Source organism: Phodopus roborovskii, unplaced genomic scaffold (assembly GCF_943737965.1).
Source record: "Phodopus roborovskii unplaced genomic scaffold, PHOROB, whole genome shotgun sequence".
Lineage (NCBI taxonomy): Eukaryota > Metazoa > Chordata > Mammalia > Rodentia > Cricetidae > Phodopus > Phodopus roborovskii.
Window position 1 is genome coordinate 33,431,701 of NW_026126540.1, and position 19,867 is coordinate 33,451,567.

At 45.0% G+C, this 19,867-nt stretch overlaps 1 protein-coding gene across 1 annotated transcript in view; it reads left to right on the forward strand.

The window, feature by feature from the left end:
• The window catches only part of Tspan2 (tetraspanin 2), a 39,437-nt gene that overhangs the window by 15,470 nt on the left and 4,100 nt on the right, over positions 1–19,867 (forward strand). Inside the window, exons 2-7 of the mRNA XM_051198828.1 lie at positions 1,586–1,688; positions 11,725–11,822; positions 13,584–13,658; positions 13,910–14,008; positions 15,081–15,152; positions 18,708–18,791. Coding sequence (XP_051054785.1) covers positions 1,586–1,688; positions 11,725–11,822; positions 13,584–13,658; positions 13,910–14,008; positions 15,081–15,152; positions 18,708–18,791 — 531 coding nt within the window. The remainder of the gene's footprint in view (positions 1–1,585; positions 1,689–11,724; positions 11,823–13,583; positions 13,659–13,909; positions 14,009–15,080; positions 15,153–18,707; positions 18,792–19,867) is intronic.

The following is a 19,867-nucleotide window of genomic DNA, read 5'->3' on the forward strand; positions in this document are numbered from 1 at the left end:
CTTGTTTTTAAAACTCTTTCGAAAGACAGTTGAGGCCAGCTGTTTTAGCTGCCCCACAAATCACCCAATTAGTGTCCTCTGTAAGGGCTGAGAAGTCTTAGTTATTCCACATGGGAGTAGCCAGGGGGTAGAGCCCTCACTAAAGGCAGTCTTGCATAGTTCTTAAGAAGCCCAGCCACACAGGGACTCAGCTCTGGGAAGCAAGAGAGGAAGAAGAGGAAAGCCCTCATAAATATATCCAGGTAACCTTCCCAAGGTAGCACCACATCCCTCTCAAGCAGGCCTGCAGGAGAAGGAACCTGCCTCAGAGGTTCTAGGCTAATCCCAGCTGGATTTTTCTTTGTTACACCTCTGCTCTGCATTCTGTCCTTGGCTTCTGCTGCCAGCATCTTGAGGTGCTCTCCTCTTTTCAGATAAGAGAAGACCCTCGTTCTCTGGTAAAAGTCTAAGGCTGCTCAACAGCAACTTGAAGAGATGGAAATGCAGGATGCTGTTTTTACATCTCTACTGATTTCCCCATAGTGCTTTGCACTCACAAGGTACCCCGTAAATAGCTGTTAATTGATAAGAGTGGTGGTGTAGAGAAAGCACCTTGGCTGAAGCCTGCTGATGTGCTGTTGGGCCAGTCCTGCGATGGACATTCAGGGCTGCCAGCTTAGACACGGAGCCTGTGACGGCCATCTGCCTCAGGAGAGGAAGCCTAGTGATGACTCTACCAGCTGCCAGCCTGCCCAGCCACTGCCTGTGCCAGCCACTCAGCCTCTCCATGAGACACATGGCATACAGAAAAATATTTTTTTTCCTTTCTCGCTTTCCATGGAAACTCAAAATAGCAACAACAACCAAAAAAAAAAAAAAAAAAAAAAAAAACCTTCTTCCCTGCCCCTGCCTGCAAAACCATGACTGGGCAGGGGCAAGGCAGTGGTCACCATGTAGGAATGAAGAAGAGGGGGTCACAGGAGTCTCTGAACAGAGTTTAGTTGGAAACTTTGTCATGAAGCGTAGGTGGGCTCCCAGGTTGATGTGGGTTGGTTTGTTTGGGGTTTTTTGTTTTGTTTTGTTTTTTCCTTTTTATTTTCTTTCTTTTTTGGTTTTGTGTGTGTGTGTGTGTTTTGTTTTTGTTTTTTTTTTTTCTAATTTAGAAGGTGGCTTCCCCCAGGTCTTAGAGTTCCTCTTGCTCTTGGTGACCTCCTGAGACAGTGACCACTCACTAAGTATACCCAGCAAGAAACAACGGTGCATAGGACAGAAGCCTGGCAGGGGAGTGGGAGGGCTGTTGGAGCAGTGGTTTTGACACACACTTTTACTCCATGGGTGCCGAATAACTACGGGAAAGCCCAACGGCACAGCAGACCCTGTGACTGGAACCAAGACAATGCAGAGACAGTTAGTTACTTCAGGGCCCATGTCTTTACCTCTAAGCCTGGGTTCCTCCCTGGTCAGACATGAAGAGTGGGCAAGATGGTCTCTACAGGGACAATAGGCCCAGGCCCCTCAAAGCCTGGGCCCTGTGCCCACAGCCTGCTCACCAGCCTATGTACACACTCTCCCCTCCAAAGTAAACACACTGCTGTTTGTCTTCCAGCTGGCCGGCTCAGCCGTCATTGCGTTTGGACTATGGTTTCGGTTCGGAGGCCCCATAAAGGATCTGTCATCAGAGGACAAGTCCCCAGAGTACTTCTATGTAGGTGAGTGACTTCAGTTTCCCTAAAGGTTGGGTCTGAGGGACAGGGCAGAGGCAGGAGCCATTGCCTGATCCTATTCACCTATGCACTTCATCTGGTACTGGAGAACGTTCCCTCTGTGACCCCTGGCTCCAGGAAAGAAGGCCCCAGTGAAACTGATTTGTCTACGTAATGAAGTCTCAAAGAAACTAATGTGTAGCTAAAATCCATCTTAGGGAGTTTGGAGGCATCCTTTGTCCCTGGAGAAGTTCACTGATCCTTTCAGAGTGTCATGGGGGCCCTGATGAGTCGACATCTTACTTTGTGATGTGGCATTTTAACATGGAAACAACTGAAAATGAAGAGATGCTTCAGAGTTTTGGGGTGCTGTGGTAATTTGAAAGAAAATGGTCTCCATAGGGAGTGGCACTATTAGGAGGTGTGGCCTTGTTGGAGTAGGAGTGGCTTTGTTGGAGGAAATGCATCACTGGGTGCAGTCTTTGAAGTCTCAGAAGCTCAAGCCAGGCCTCGTGGTTCAATGTCTCTTCCTGATGTCTGCAGACCCAGATGTTGAACTCTCAGCTCCTTCGCCAGCACCAAGTCTGCTTGTGTGCCATCAGGTTTCCCTCCATGACAGTAATGGACTAAACCTCTGAACTGCAAGCCAGCCCCAATTAACAGTTTTCCTTTAGGAGAGTTCCTGTGGTCATGGTGCCTCTTCAAAGCAATAGAAACCCTAACTAAGAAAGGCACTAATTTCAAAATTGCCAAGAGTAGGGACTGCTGAGCAACTGGAAAGACCCCATAGTGGGGATGGAGAGAGCTGTCCCTGGAGAAGAGATCCAGACAGAGGGACCACGGCCACACCTCCTGCCAAGATAGGAAGGAGATGGGGTGAGGAGTGTGGGGTGGCATGCAGATAAAGCTGGCACCCTTATCAGAGGCTCTGCTCCCTCTGGTATTTTAGCCCTGCTCTGCAATCCCATACTGACTCCAGCACTGTGTCCTCATAGACCCCAGCAGAATCCATGGGAGAAAAAGGAAGTTTCACTCCATGTGTCCTCTTCCAGAAGTCTCGTCTTGTAGCCTATTGACCAGGATTGCATCATATGTTATGCTTAAACCAACCATGGCCCAGAGACGGCAATGGCTATCTCTCTAATTTTGATCCTTGGTTTCTTTGTGGTGTCTATGTTTCTACAAAAACCCAGTCCTCCAACTTACTGTTGCTCATCATGGTAACAGCAAGGGAAGATGTAACTAAGGAGACAAGGTAGGTAAACCCATACTGGTGCCCTACAGCAGGATGGGAAGAAGGATTCCAGCTGTTAGTGGACTGTTTCATTCCTTTTGCTCTGCTGGGTAACTCCTTCATTATCAATACAATTAGCTTAAGAGTGCTGAGGCCAACAAGCAGCTGGCTACATAAGTGGATTGGGGACAGCACTAGAGTTAGGCTGAGGAGTGTGAGGGGGTCTGTTAAAAGGAGCATCGCATGTTCTACTGGAATTAGAAGCCTAGAGCTCCTGGCAGCCATTGATCGTGGCAGAGAGAAGACCTGACATGTTACCAAAGGAAAGCTGAGGCCAGATGGCCACGGGCTGGATTCTGGTCACATTATTTGAGTCCCTGAGACAAGTGCTAGCCTGAGACTTTTAGTTATATGGCTCACAAATCTCCATTGCATTCAGCTCCACTGAAGCTGGTTTCTATAGTTTGTCATCATAGAAAGATTCTTGACATAGGTGGTCACACAAATAAGACACACATCTCTGGTGTCTCGGGACATGTGTGCCCCTTTTGGCTTAGTTTAGGAAATAAAGCATCCACCTCCCCCTCCTGTTCAACACAGGAAGCTCTCAGATGGGTAAATACCCAACCCTGACTCAACATTTTTGAGTTAAAAGATCACTACAAGATGTTTGCAGGTAGAACCCAAAACCATATCTGTGGACCTTTACTTACACCTCATATCTGAAGCATGGACCTCTCCTGGTTCACTTGTCCATTTCCAGCTCCACAGACCCACCCTCCTTTCTGCTGGGTGGGAGGCACCTCCTCATTCATCTGACCTGGGGGAGGGGAAGCTGGTACTTGTTTGATTTTACTTTGGGGCTTCTTGAGGCAGGATATCACGTAGACCAGGCTGGTCTAGAACTTACTCTATAGCTGACAATGTCCTTAAACTCCTGATCTTCCTGCCTCTACCTCAAATGTACTAGTATTACAAGTGTGGGCCACTATGTCTAAATGCTCTGTGTATTTTTCTTTAGACTATGTTTTAACATCGTCGGCTCATACTCATTACTCACTTTGTTAAACACTGTCCTAAACAGGCTTAACATGTTTAAGTGTTTCTTCAAGATATAAAGCTACAGTCAGATGCAGTGGTACCTACCTGTGGTCCTAACTTCTTGGGAAGATGAGGAGGAACAAAGGGAAGGAGAGGAGGCATCACCCAGCCTAGAGTGAGGAAACCCAGGAAGACACATTGTATAGCTCCCTCTTCCAAAGAGATGGCTGGTAGACTTTATAGGATTGCCCCATGCTGTAGGAATGGTCTTACTTCTAGCATCCTAGTTCTCCCAACATGCTAATGGAGTTTTTCTCTGTCCGAGTGCTCTGTACCCAGTGTTTAAGCCAGACAGAGTAGCAGGCAGTAGCCAATGCAGGGAAACGAAGTTGTGGGAAACGAAGACAGGGAGAGAGAGGGTAATCAGACCAAGTGCTGCCTGCTGCTGCCCTTTGGTATCCTTCTGGGCCCAGGCCAAGGCCTGGAGGCTGACCCAGGGTCTTTGTGTCCTTGGTTGCTTAGGTGAGGAAGGAAGAGGCTGGCCAGAGTGGAGCTGGCAGCAAGGGTTTGGGCTACTTGGGGTTTTCTAGACCTACTCCACTCTAGTTTCTTCCAGAGATCTCCTGGGCAATGCTCATGCTTCCTCCTGACCCAACAATCTGCCCCTCCAATTTCCTGTGCCAGTCTGCCCCCAGTGTGCTGGATGGGCAGATGCCTCAGGGTCTTCCTTCTAGGAGCATAGAGTGGGGAGTGGTCCTCTGCCTCAGGAAGCTGGAGCCTGGGCTGGAGCACATGAGCTCATGTCTGAGCAGAGGATGTGAGCAGGTTTCTCCATTGGGGGGTGCCCACACAAACAGGAGCCACAGCCCGGCTACATCTGTCTCTCCCTGTTGAATTCCGAGTCCCGGAGCCTGGCTTTGATTGTGGCTAGAGGTTGTGTGGAAGGAAAGTGTTCCGTTGCTAAACATTCAGGGCTGGCTTAACTTTATAAACACTCTGACTCATTGTGGTAATATTTTTTAACTTCATACCTGACACTATGCTAGAAAGAGAGAGTCTAACTACCGTGTCTGGACAATTTCTCCAAAACCATTCTACAAGCAATCAGAATAGATAATCATCCCAGCACTGAAGGTCAAAACCCTGAAGGAGAGGACTTTCCTACAGCCAGATTTGGCAGCCTAGAGTTCCAGACCATAGCCTGTTCTTTTGGGAAAAACACCCAGGAACTTTTCTCAAGAACTTCCCTATGTTTATACATGGATGATTTCTAGCTAAGAAATTCACTGCTCTGAGTGTCTACTGAAAACTTCGCATGGAGGATTGGGGTACACACTCTGGCTCAGTTCCAGTTTATCCCTTATAATTGTGCAATTTTCATTTTCTGCGTTTCTGATTCCTTAGCTGTGAATGGTGGGCCTGTGTGAGTGCAGTTCCAACTTAACTAGGTGTGAGTTGTGAGTAAATACTAACTTTCACTATTCATGTACTAGGGGATGCTGACAAAACCCCACCTGATGAGGAAAGGCAGCAAGAAGGGATAGAGGAGCCATTGGGGTGGGCTTAAGACCAGTTTATAACATGGGCTTTGTCATCAAGTAAGTTCTTGAGCTGATATGTGTCAAGTGCATAATAAAGGGACCGCCCAAAGAGGGCTAGGGCAACAGGAAGTGGTCCTTCCCACCAGCGATGTAAAGTGAGACACATAAAGTTCCTAGAATAGAACTTGCTAACCAGTAGCTGCTGCCGTTGTTATTTAGAAAACACCAAGCAGTCTTTTCTTTTCCCATGAAATCAGACTCATATATTACTCTAAACACATAGATACATCCAACCTTTAGAATCGGTGGGTTCACATCCATTGGTTCAATATCTACAAATTCAAGCAACCCCAGATCAAAGAGTTTTTAAAATCATCTCTTCTGAATATGTACAGACATTTTCATGCCACTAGTCTCTAAATAATACAATCTAATGACTATAGAACATTTGTGTTGTACTAGACAGTATAAGTAACCTAGAGATTATTTAAAAGATACAGGGGGATGTGAGTGGGTTGTATGCAAATATGATGCCATTTTATGAGGGGCTTGTTCACCTCCTGATGGTATGTGAGGGATCCTAGGACTAATCAATCCCCATGGAGACTGAGTGATGGCTGTAATTATGTATATTCAAGGGAAGCTGGAAGGGAGACGTCTGCAGAGACACAAAAAATTTAGATGAAAGACTGATCATTAGCAGATTGCATAAGAGCATCTGCTGCCAAGATCAGTGGAGTTGGTGAGCATGCCGAGATATCCATTCCCAACAAGGATTTTTAAATGATTTATGCCAAGGGCCCTTTAACAGGCCCTCTTGATCCTTTACTGACTGAAATGGTATGCCTTGCTGCACTAGAAGGAACACAACTCTGAGGAGGAGGGGTGGAATCCTCAGGAAAGCTGTTTCTGGTAGCATTCCACTGGCATCACAAAGCCCAGCCATTAATGATAAAAATGAAATGTCAAAGGGTTTTCTTTTTTCAAATTAAGGAAAACAAGGCGTAGAAAACATAAGGGATTTATTAAGTAGGTCACGTGTCTGTCCTGTGTCCCCCTGCTACTGGAGAAAGGACTCTACAGAAGCCATCTTGGAATTAAAATGTAGCTAGTAAGTTAATTGATGCATTAGCAGCTCTTTTTAAAACCATACATTAGATAGGTACCCTTGGAAACTGCAAGAGGCCTTACATTATACAGAATCTTATAGCCAGATTTGGCAGGCCCAAATGTATGGAAGTTCCTGTGATTCTGTCCAGCTCCAGAGATCCTCATTTAGAACCAGGAGGACAGTTGCGTCTTTTTATGCAAATAGAGGCTTGCTGTGGAGAGGCTTCAGGAGCAGACACTGCTAGGACGCTCAGATTGTTCTGCCCATACTGGGGCATTGGATACAGTTCCACTGAGCACATCTCCTGGGAAGCTAGCTCACTATTTCAGAAGGACAAGGATGTTTGCCAGAGAGACCAAGTGAACTGTGCCCACTGGGCACCTTATACATTGGGCACCTGCTTCTTCGGCATCACTGCTTTTCTGTTTCAGACCTTCTCAGGATATGAGGCTTCCATCCCACTTGGCTGACATTGGAGAACACAGCCCTTTGGCGATACATGTTCATTGCAACAGGATCATATAATGTGTGTCTAAGTACAGATGCTTGGTGGGATGAGGTAGCCAGTCCGGAACTTCGAATTTATTTCACTGTATTCATGGAAGAAATATAAACTGACTGAGGTTTCTCACTTGTGCACTTATAAGCAGGGTAAAAGAAGATTTTTTTAGACCTGAAATCTGCTGAGAACTGTGGGACCCCGTGAAGGTCCAAGACACACCAGAGCAGGGTATTGTAAAGAGTACTGTTTTTTCCGCCCGCTGCTGGTCTTGTCCCGCCACAGCACCAGCCCCAATTAACACACTGAGACTCTGTATTAGATATAATTCTGTTGGCCCATTACTAGTTTCTTATCGGCTAGCTCTGTCTTAATTATTAACCCATTTCTATGTATTTCCACATGGTCTTACCAGCGAGAGGCGGCTGGCGGTTCTGCCTTCTCCAGACTATCCATATTGACTCCTCCTTACTACTTCCTCTTTCCTCCTCTTCTCCTAGTCCCTCCTATCTTCCTTTCCTATTGGCCAACAGTGCTTTATTCATTAACCAGTATGAGAAACATATATACATAATGGCATCTCCCATCATCTCCTCTTTTCTGTCTAAATAAAAAGAAGGGTTTTAACCTTAACATAGCAAAATATATCACACAACAGATATCAAATAAGAATCACAGTTTAGAATATTTAGTCCATTAACATTTAGCAAGATTTAAGAAACTGTTCTATCATCTATCCTATATTTGGGAGTCTAAAGTCCTATATGTAACTTATCTTTAAGCTTAACTAAGGAAAACTATAACCATAACTATCTGTCTTTAACTCCATCAAAGACCACAGAAGAATAGTATATAAACTCTAGAAATGACAGAGACATCTTAACTTGTCAGTCACCTGAAGATCTTCTGTAATCTTCCATCTTCAGCCCACAGGCCATAGTGTGTCTTGCAGACTCTTCAGCAAAGCAAGAAAGTTTAAACTGTCTTCTTGTGTTGGCAGTTTGTCAGTCACTTTTCTTTGTGTCCTGCAGACTGTCTGGCAGACTCTTCCTTGAAGCAGGAACTCTGTAGCAATGTCCATCTTGAATCAGCAGTCACTTTTCTGTGGGTCCTGTATGTCCAGTTTATACAGCATAAAGTCAAACAGTCCAGACAAGAGCAGTATCTTGTCCAAATGGCTAGTCTTTCCATATTGGAGGCAAACTCCATAACGAGTTTCTTTAATATCCATCTTCCTTTCTGACGCAGGTGGTGTTGCCAGGAACAATTATGTCTCACTGTCAAGGAAAACCCTAAACCATTTTAAATGCCATATTCTGTAGGTCTTTGAAAGGTTTAAAGTATGCCTATTCATCTCAAATACATCTCTGTATATCTAGAAATCTTAACTAACTTAACTATAATCATAGGTACTATCTATAATCAGTATTAAATTATACATTACCTTTCTAAATGAGCTATATAAACACAATGCCTAAACAAAAGGAGAAATATACACATCATAAGATCGACCTTAAATTGTATCAATAAATGAAAATTCATTCCAAAACAAAATATTCATATCTATATCATAATCCCCTTTTTACCTTTAAAAAGATTTGGCTGTGATCATTAACCATTTATAACCAACCCCATTTAAGTGAAAACAAACATTTATAAACAACATTTGGTAATTTGGGCGTTGTTCTTTCCAAACTGCTTTCTGCTGGTAGGGGGCATATGTAAAGAGTACAGTTTTTTCCGCCCGCCGCTGGTCTTGTCCCGCCACAGCACCAGCCCCAATTAACACACTGAGACTCTGTATTAGATATAATTCTGTTGGCCCATTACTAGTTTCTTATTGGCTAGCTCTATCTTAATTATTAACCCATTTCTATGTATTTCCACGTGGTCTTACCAGCGAGAGGCAGCTGGCGGTTCTGCCTTCTCCAGACTATCCATATTGACTCCTCCTTACTACTTCCTCTTTCCTCCTCTTCTCCTAGTCCCTCCTATCTTCATTTCCTATTGGCCAACAGTGCTTTATTCATTAACCAGTATGAGAAACATATTTACATAATGGCATCTCCCATCAGGGTGAGATCATGCCATGATGCTTTTCCACCTGCTTGGAATATGGGATAGATAAGGATTTAGGGGGCTGGAGCCTAACCTTATCTTCCCACTGAATCAATGGCAGTTGTAGTAGCAGTGATGGAAGGCAGACATGCTAAGCAAGAAATCAGTATGTCAAGATGGTCCTCCCTTGAGGCATTATGGGAAGGGGCTGATAGGATTTTGCTGCAGCCATTACCATCGATGCTCCTTCTTCCATTAGGAGTGTAGGGTGGGAGTCAGGGCTCCTCTGACATCTTGTGATGGCAGGGATGCTCTCTTATCTAAGCAGGCTACTTCAAGAACTGAGGAGATGATGGAAATGGAAGAGCTTTGAAAAGTGAAGAAATCGAGACGATGAGGTATTCAGGCAGTGACACCAACACTTGTTATAAAATGGCATCTGCTCTTTGTAACCACATCCAATCCCCACGAATGGTCCTCTTAGAGAAAGGAACCGGAGGACGTAGTAGGGCTGGAGCGGCAGGAAGCCAGTGGGCCCCTCCAGACTGCAAAGCCAGCCCTTCTCCCCTCCGGAGCCCAGGAGTACCCTGCGGGCCTCTTGGTCTTGGTCTGGGTGGTGCAGGAAGTGGTACAGCTACCCTATAACCCCATCTATGTCTGTTCACAGATAGGCCTGCCCACAGATAGGCCTGTGAGCAACCCCAGGAGCCCCAGGAAATGCCTGCATGCTAGACTCAGGGGTTCCCTCCAGGGGTGGGACCTCAGTGACCCCCCCCCCACCTCCGGGTGAATAAGAATGATTTCCAGGTGACTCATCTGACCAAAAACACAAAATTAAAAAACAGCCAATTAGCCTTTCTCACAGTGAGTCAAGTGCCAGCCCAAGCATTGTGTTCTCCTTTATCTTGGGATCTGAGAAGGAAGTCAGGAAGGCTTGGCCCAAGTCTCCCAGAACCAGCACATTGCTGTCCTTTTTCTCTGTGGGGAAAACTTCCTGGGGCTTGACTGAGGAGGTGAAATTTCTAACCATTCAAAGCAAGGCTGCTGCAGTCACTCAGGAGGTAGGATGGCCTCTGGGGGGAAAACAGCATCTTGTGACCTAAGGACAATAGGTTGACCCTCTGGGGCTCAGCTCTGCTAAGAATGGAGGTAACAGTCGCATTCAGTACTTCACACCCATCACAAAAGCTACTCCAGTAAACCTATACTAAGTTTACACAAGGAGCATGACAAAAAAGAGCCTGTCACACACATGGCAATTGTATTAGAATTATCAGGTGGACAATTAGCTCTTGGTTAGAACATGGTGCTAGTAATAGTATTGTGGGTATCTGTTACCTTTTCCATCCTCTTTGGTTGCTTACTTTGTGTTTTGTTTTGTGACTTGGCCTCCCGTGTGTGGTGATCTCTAAGGAAGAAAAAGTCACACAAAATTGATGACTTGTTGCTATGTCCTATGCTTCTGTCCTTACCCAAATTTCCTGCCCCATTCTTCTCCTCCCTTGTCACTCAGCAGCTACTGTTCCCTCCCAAACCCTTAGTCTCAAGTCTCTCAAAGATGGAGGCAGCCATTAAGTCCAGACGACAAGAGGTTCTGGGACTCAGGAGAAGGTTTGGGCTTGTGTGTAACATGAAAAATGAAAGACCCAGAGACTGATATTGTTTGAGCTTCAAGCTGAAGATCAGATAAGCAAAGCAGCCAATCCAGTAGATCTTACCTCTGCCCAGCTGAAATGACAATCCTGTCCCCATGAGTTCTCAGAGGAAAAGGCTCTTAATTTCTGTCTCCTCCTCCTTATATTCCATTCTCTGCCCAGCCCAGCCATACCCTCCTGCCTCCACCTCCCTAGTGCTGGGATAAAAGGCATGTGTGTGATCCTGGGCGCTGAGATCACCTTTGTGTGAGCTGTTTCTTTTAGGACTGGGTCAATTTCATGTAATCAGTGTGGCCTTGAACTAGTGGAGATCCATCTACCTCTTAATCCTGAGTCCTGTGTTTAAAGGTGTGTGCCTGACTTCTATGGCTAGCTAGTATGGTTGCTTTGCTATTTTGATGGCTTTAATAAATCATAAACAATATATCACCACACTTGTGTCCCTAGGTCACAAGCTGCTGTGACACCAGCTTCAGATTACTCCTGGACTCGGTATCATTTGGCTTGTGGGGATGGTGGTACTCCGTCTGCACAAAGGTGCACAGACTGAGAAGCCATGTTTGGACTTTAGCAGGCATGTGGTAACCATTCATTGAAACAGAGAGGTGGTGTCCTCCTTTCCCTGGCTGTGTGCCCTCAAACAGGTTGCTTGGCGTCCTTCAGGTTCAGTTTCCTGATGCTAAGTTCACTGCAATAGTAGATACGATGCCTTTGCTGAGTGAACCAATATGTATGAAATGTAGTTAGTAAGTGGCACCTTTACAGTTGACAGGAGAATGCTATGCAGAGACGAAATCCAGAACCCGGACGGTGTGGGAGGCAGGGCTGTTGCCTACTGCACTGTGCTCCACTGGCCCTAACCTTAGTCAGGCTCTGAATGTCTCCTTGGCCTCTCATCCACAGGGCTCTATGTGTTGGTTGGAGCTGGGGCCCTGATGATGGCTGTGGGATTCTTCGGGTGCTGTGGAGCCATGCGTGAGTCACAGTGTGTGCTCGGATCAGTAAGTGGGGTTTATGAGGGACAGAGTGGGTTGGTAAACTTCCCTAGAGGGGGTCGGGAGACGTGGTTTAAAGTGCTAGTTCCTCTAGGGCTTGAGGCTTTGGCACTGGACTCTGTCTGTGATGTCTGTTTTCTCCATCTCCAGCATAAGAATAGTATTATCTTTGTTCTTGCTCATATGGAAAATGTGAAAACAATGAGATCATCAGTGTAAAGATGTTTGGGGAAGAGTGCTTATGAATTGATTGTCCTTTAAAAATAATATTTCACTGGGACATAGCATTGCAGTGAAACTGTTGTTTCAGGGTTGTAAACTGTCGTTTACAAAGAGAGCCTTTCTAGTTAAGATCAATAACTTAATGAAACATCCCTCTGGTGCCTAATTTTTTTTTCTAGACAGGGTTTCTCTGTAGCTTTGGAGCCTGTCCTAGAACTCCCTCTGTAGACCAGGCTGGCCTCAGACTCAAAGAGACCTGACTACCTCTGCCTCCCATGTGCTGGAATTAGAGTTTTGTGCCACCACTGCCTGGCATCTGGTGCCTTATTTTAACCAGAGGCTTCTGTTTAAAGAAAAAAAAAATAGTTTCTGTTACCTGTTACCTTTTAGCAATGGATACTCTGAAGTCAAAGGAGGTGGGGAGCAGAGGGAAGACTTTGTATTCCCACAGAGAACCTGAAGCAAGGTGCACTGAAACCCCATTTCCCATTTCCATTGCAGTCTTTGGGTTTTCCATGTTGCCTGATGCTTCAGATCTATGCCTGTGTGAAATGTCTGGTCCTTCTCCCCACCATTCTGCCTTTCTCCAAATAAAGCTGGGAAGCACCAGTTTGTTTATCACAGAGCTGAGTTTGACTAGCAAACCTAAAACCCGGCAGAACTCCACCTATAAGGAAACCCCTCACACACCCCACACATACCCAGATATACCCCACACACACCCAAATATATTCACACCCACACACTGTACACAAACACACCCACACACCCTGCACACACACACACACACACATTCTGCATACACACACCACACACACCCTGCACATACCCCTCACACACATTCTACATACACACCCCACACATACACCCTGCACACACCCCATACCACCTGAACACACATCTCACATACATCCTTCACACACTCTGTACACTCTGCACACCCTGCACACACACCCACACATATCCTGAACACATAACACACACACACACACACACACACACACACACACAACACCCTGAACACACTTCTACTCCTCTCTCCCTTTTGTTAGAGAAGCCTTCCAGATCATAATGTTCATGGCATACTCTTCCTCACTGGCAGCTTTCTGTGTCTAACCATAGTTCCTCTCTGTAGAACGGACTTGGTCATCAGGCATTTATGGAGCATGTCACTACCAGGTACTGTGCTAGGTGAAAGGGTTTCTATGTGGCTATCTAATATTCTTTATGCATTTTTAAAAACTTTATTCATTTGTTCTACCTTTTCTGTTCAATATAAGATTTTATGATTGCAGAGGTCCAATGTCTGCCATTGGATAACCAGCACACAGGTCAGTGCCTGGCACGGGACACACACTCAGTAAACAATTGTTCAGTGAAATAACAGACAAGCCACACAAAAGTGCCTTGACAGTTGCATGAGGGAGACAAAGCGTGTAAAAGCTTCCCTAATTACCCAGTGCCTTGCCGGTGGGACTAGATGCAAACAGGCTAAATGAGTTGAAAAGGTATTAAATTAATGAAATTAGTATTTTCTCTCAACAGTTTTTTACCTGTCTGCTGGTGATATTTGCTGCGGAAGTAACCACTGGAGTGTTTGCTTTTATTGGCAAGGATGTAGTAAGTAAAACCTAGACCTTTTCTTGATTGTTAAGGCATTCTTGTGGAAAACAACATAGACTACTCACCCCAAAGTGTTATTAAGAAGCAAAATAGTCCACAAAATGTGTAAGTAGAACCTTTTAACCTAGTAGAGTGTGCAGGGCTCACCACGTGTCTAAGAGTGGGAAAGCAGTGTTCCCAAAGGATGCACTTGGTGAAAAGGAAATGTCTGCACCTTCCCATTCACTATGTCTTGGCATTTTTTTCAGGCTATACGGCACGTACAGACCATGTATGAGGAGGCATACAGCGACTACCTTAAAGACAGGGGAAGGGGAAACGGCACTCTCATTACCTTCCACTCAGCAGTGAGTGACTCTGCTTCTTCCTCGCTGTCACGTTTTCTACAGATCATGCACGAGCCAGGCTTTCTCTAATTAACTGATAACAAAACAAGTCCAATAAGTGGGAGCAGCCGCCCCCGACTTTGGAGCTCTGATGCTATAGTCTGTGCTTGGTTTTGGCTAGAACGAGACCTATCACAGACTCGCAAGAAGTCGGGATGTGTGCCCAAAAAGAGACCAAAAGCATGAGGGGGACACTGAGAAAGCCACCCAAATGCATGTCATTTCCTCTCAGGGGTGACATGTGGTATGACAGAAGCAAGCATGGTGGCCTTCAAGCCAGGAATGCTCAGCTGCAGCCCTGTGATGCTGAAGGAATTAGTTAGCCTCTCTGATATCTGCCAAGCTCACCCCTCACTTAAACAACAAAGGTTGTGGGGAGACAATTATATTCCCTTCTAGAATGTTCCATGGGAATGTGCTAGACTGCAGTGCTTAGAGGTACATACAGTCGAGAAAGGCTTAGGAAATGGGCCAGACCAGGCCGCTCTGTCTTCTTAAACACTGTGCTCTGGAGAAGTAACTGTGAACTTCTGAGCCAATGTGTTCAAATACCTGGCTCTATATGAGGAGAGTGCCTTAGAAGGCTCTCCAGAGACGCCAAGCAGCACACAGACCCCTTTGTCTTAAACAGGCAGCCCTGAGGCAGACTGCCAGTTTGCCAGCCGGCACTCACTCCTGCTCTTCTGGCCCTGGGCTTTCCTCTCCGCCTTGTCATGGTCCCTGTCTAATGAGACCTTCCCAAAGCTCATAGAGTTTTGCTCCTTGGCAGGTTTTTCGGACTTCATGTCTGAAGGATGGCATGTGAAGCCCCTCTCCTGTCTGACTCGGTCTCAAGTCACTTCCTATCATGAAACTTACGCAGCTCTGGAGAAGTCCTGTTCCCGAGTTGCTAGCACAATTCTGTGATTCTTCTTTGGCTCTTCAGAGATAGTAGTGTGGGCCTCAGAGCTGCTTTTCACAGGAGCCACACTCCTGCCATGTGCTCATCCCCGCCGCCCCGCCTCATTGCCTCAAGTCTCTTCTCGCTCTCTAGTTTCAGTGCTGTGGGAAAGAAAGCTCCGAACAAGTCCAGCCGACCTGTCCAAAGGAACTTCCAGGCCACAAGGTAAGCTGGGTGCCCCAGTACCCCACCAGCCCCCTATTGTGAGGAGGTTTCAGTGTCAGGGTAGAGGCAGGGGGCTCGAGCCCTTCCTTCCAGGGATGCTAAGGGGCTGTCCCCCGTGGGTCCTGAGCTTTACTCACACCATGTGAACAAAAGAGCAACCCTGAGTCAATCCTCATAACCAAGGGAATGATGGGAGGCTTGCTTGCCAGTGACCATGCCGTGTGCTTCAGGCACATTAATTTATTTCACCAGGGCCAGAGGTCTGAGTCCCCCGCCATGTCTTTCTGGGAAAGTCCCAGCACTGATAAATGTGACTGCTCTTGTCATGTATTCTACAAGTATAAGAGAAGAGACAGTCCCTCCCTCAGCCTCATCTTCAGTATCGATGACTACATAGATATCAGAGAAGATGAGAATTCACCACTGGGTTCTGGCTTCTTGACTGGTGCTATTCAGCAAATTAATAAATAGAGGAGAAAAAGCCTGTTATAGAGGAGAGACCGTATAGTGGGTTTTTAAAGATTTTTTAAAATGTGTTTTATTTATGCATTTATGAGAAGGAAAGATATGGATATGCACAGCCCAAGGAAGCCAGAGGAGTCAGATTCCCTTGACTGTAGTTACAGGCAGCCATGCGCCACCTGGCATGGTGCTGGGAACCAGACTCCCCCTGCACCCTTCACCATGGGTCGTCTGCTCCCCAGCCCCAGTTCAGGATTTTCAACATTGTGGTTTGGAAAATCTGGTGTGGGGCTTAAGAGAGATGTTAAAGTACCGATGAACTGTAATCTTAGAGTTATAGCCCTGGATTTGACTCATGAGATTTTGAAGAAAAGAAACATGTGAATAATAGTCTAAGCAACACCACTGTAAAGGCTGGGCAAGGGGGGCAGCTAAAAAGGACACTAGGAGGGGACAGACACAAAGGAACTGCTGCTGAGAGATTGGCACAGTGCCTGTCAGGCACTGTGGATACAAAGATGAATGAGGCAAGGTCCCTCCCAACAAGGAACCTACTGTCTAATAGGAGATGTAAACACTAGAGTTGACACAGTGCACAGTGGGGTTATGCACAGAGCTTCCTTGGTGCTCCGAGAGCCCAGGGAAAGCATATAGGAGACACCAAATGGGTAACCGGGTAAACTCAGTGTAGACGATGACAGTTCAACTACGTCTTCTGCACTGAGAGGTAATTATGTAGTTTGAGCCAAATACAAGGAAAAAGAGCTCACAAAAGATAAAAGGCAAAAAAAGAAGAAAAAAAAAAGATGAAAGGCAAACGACTATTAAACACATAAAAAAGCATAACCAATCAGAACCAATCTTAAATTAACAGAAACTTTAAATGACAAGACACCATTGTTTAACACATGAAATTGGTCAAGTTTTCTTTTCCTCCTATTAATAACATAATATGGGCAAGAATGATGTGAAATTAAGAATTTTTTTTTTAAATTGGTACAATTGTCTTAGAGATTAATACAGTCATGTAGCCCAGAATGTTAGATGAGTTCATGCCCTTTGGTCTAGAAACTCTACTTCTCAGAATTTACCCTAAAAAGGGGGAATTTTTAAAATGTGTGCAGGAGCTGGGGAGACAGCTCAGCTGATGAGCTACAAGCACAAGGGCCTGATTTTAACCCTTGGTGTCTCATAAAAATCTGTGTGTGTTGGAACTGCCTGAAATCCCAGTGCTGGGAAGGCAGAGGAAGATGGTCACCAGGGCTCACTAGTCTACCCTAATTGGTGAACTGTAGGGTCCCCAAGCGAGCCAGTATCAAAGGCAAGGTTGACAACTCCTGTGGGACGCAGGTACACATAAAAGGGGAAAATGTAAGTAGAAAATTGTGTGCAGTGTTCATTATAAATAATATACACTAATAACCAAATACTGCTCTTAACATGCTACAATAGGATATTGTTTAAATATTATCATTTCACAGGATATATTTTATTGCCACTAGGAATCACAATTTCAAAAAAATTAATATAAGACAGTATTTTTGAAGTTTCTTCATGTTAAGTGTAAAAGCACACAAGGTGAGCTGAATATGTGGATCTTTTTATACCCAAGAATCATCAACAGTATTAGTTATGATCTTAGAGGACAGATGTTTCTTATTCATTTCATTAATATCTATTCCCTTGTGAATAAGGAAAGCCAATGCATGTTTTATAATTTGTTTTTCACACAAGAAGCTGTCTCTGAATGGAAAGAATGGCCATTGGCAGGGCTGGAGGAGGATGGCAGGGACAGGCTGCCTTGCTTGGTTTACATCGAAAACATTGAATATGCTGTCACTTGGCCAATGGAGATGTTAACGGAGAGAAAGGCTGAATGTATAGGGAGGAAAGAGGGTGACATGCAGGCTCTCTGGGAGAGGAGAGGGGGTGCTACCCAGAGCCAGTGAAGGGGCTAACTTTCTACAGAGAAGAGCACCTCCTTATCTCTGAGAAAAGGAAGAGAAGTTGCAGAGGAAAATGTGTGCCTTTTGTGTGCTCACTGCCTAAACAGTGCCCGATACAGAAGGGAGGCAGTGTCTCAGAGCTCAGGTAAGAGTACTAGCTAGAAGTGCTACAGATTGACTGATTTTCTCAGGTATGCTAGGAAGCTGCTGTCTCCAGCAGCGCTCTAGGCTTTCCAGAGTGCATCATCGTTCTTCTAGGAGTCTGCATCTTCCCTGCCAAGCTTCTGTAGTTTACTGCTGTACATGCACTAATCCACTACAAACAAGGTGTGCAGAACCATTAAACAGAAAGGGAGACATGAAAGTGGTTACCATTTCATGTAACTTATGTGGATACCAGAGGATGCTAAAGATCTGTGTACCCTGAGGATGCATCTGGCCTGAGAGCACACCTCTGTATAGGAAGATTCCAATAAAAGCTGTTGTCACTGGCAAAGTAATAATGATCACAGATGGTTCACACTACCTCTTGCTCAACCCCTTCCTTGTCTATGAAAGCTCTCCAAACTCCTGCTTCATAGATCTCTTAAGGGTCAAGAATAGGAACCCACAGCTCAACTAATATTGGAGCAATGATCTTCTAACTCTCAAGACCTGGTTTTCCTAACTGTTGTCTTTCCATAATTTAATTTGACTCCATATTGATGTTTTAGTCTCTTAATAGGCAATGCTTGCCTTGCATAGAGCAAGTGTATAAAATGTGTTTTAAACTGAAAATGACAATGGAGGTTATTACTTAGAGAATATTTATCTGTCTTTGCTGAAAGTAAGAAAAGGCCTCAAGTTTTGGAATGCCTGAAGTCCCTTAGAAACAGCTTTGTGATGCTATATTTCAGAACTCTGAAACAGGCCACCAGCCTAAACAGGAAAATCATACCGGGACAGGGCGGGGGAGGTTGCATTTACCCAGTCACGACATCTTTGCTTTACAGTTGTCAGGTCAGTGTTACCCATATGGATGGGCATGAACAGAAGCTGCCATAAATGAACTTACAGACCCATCATGGAAAGCAGGAGGATTGGGTCAGGGCAATAGTCAGTCACACAATTGGTTTTTACAGCTGACTTTATTTTTCTTCCAAAACAGAATTGCATTGACAAAATTGAAACCATAATTAGTGTTAAGCTCCAGCTCATTGGAATCGTTGGTATTGGGATTGCGGGTCTCACGGTAAGAAAGCTCTAGAATGTAAACATTTTTACCATCTAAGAAACATTAGGACCTTACATCTTATTTCTCTTCACATTGGAGATGGCAGTATCTTAAGTGGGAATTCTCAAAATGGGTAAAAACCTTTGTTCATAGCACATCTCCTAAGAACAAAGGTAATTACACACATCAGTAGTAGTAGCCCTGAAAAATATGATACAAATTCCAGTATCCACCCAATTATGAGCTTGAGTGTGTCATTGCAATAACTTCCCATGCAAGCCTGCCAGTCATCTATGCATTGAAGAGGCAGTGTAGGGCAAACACTGGTATCACACAAACTGGACTTACCTCCTGGCTCTATTACTTTCTTATAATCCTTGAGGTTGATGGAGAATTTCTTAATTTTCCTAAGCTTTAATTTATTTGTAGAATGTGAATTTTAAACATACCAGCCTTACAAGATTATTATGGTCAAAAGGGGTACTACCTATAACCTGTTGAAACAAGCTAATTTACATAAAACCTGAATGTTTTGCATTTAATACGTACCCTCTTTCTATATATTTTGATTGTGGGCAAATCCAGAATTCAGGCAAAGAGAATATCATAAAAGGAATGAAGCATGTTGTATCCAGCAACTGTGGTGACTCAGTCCTTTAAACGCATAAGTGTGTATGGAAAGGAGGCTGAGGATGTGACCTTGCTGTTACAGTGCTTTCCTTGCACATACAAAGTCCAGCTTCAATCCCCAGAACTGCACACACCTGTGGTCCTGTCACTTAGGAGACGGTGACAAAGCGATCAGAAGTTTAAGACCATCTCCTGCTACATAGTGATTTGAGACATGGCTGGACTAGCTACATGAGGCCTTGTTTTGTTTTGTTTTTGAATGTATATGGGAAGAACTCCTGCCCTGGACAGGAGTGGTGGAAGAAGCAAGAAAGGCCTTGGGTCCACATAACTAAAGGTTTTGTGTGCTCCTCTGAGAGGCCGGAGGGACCTGTGGTGCAGAATGGATGGAGAAGGGTTAGAGAGAGTCTGAACCCAGTGAAGAGGTGGTTCCCATTGTCCAGACTTTAGGCAATGGTAGCTAA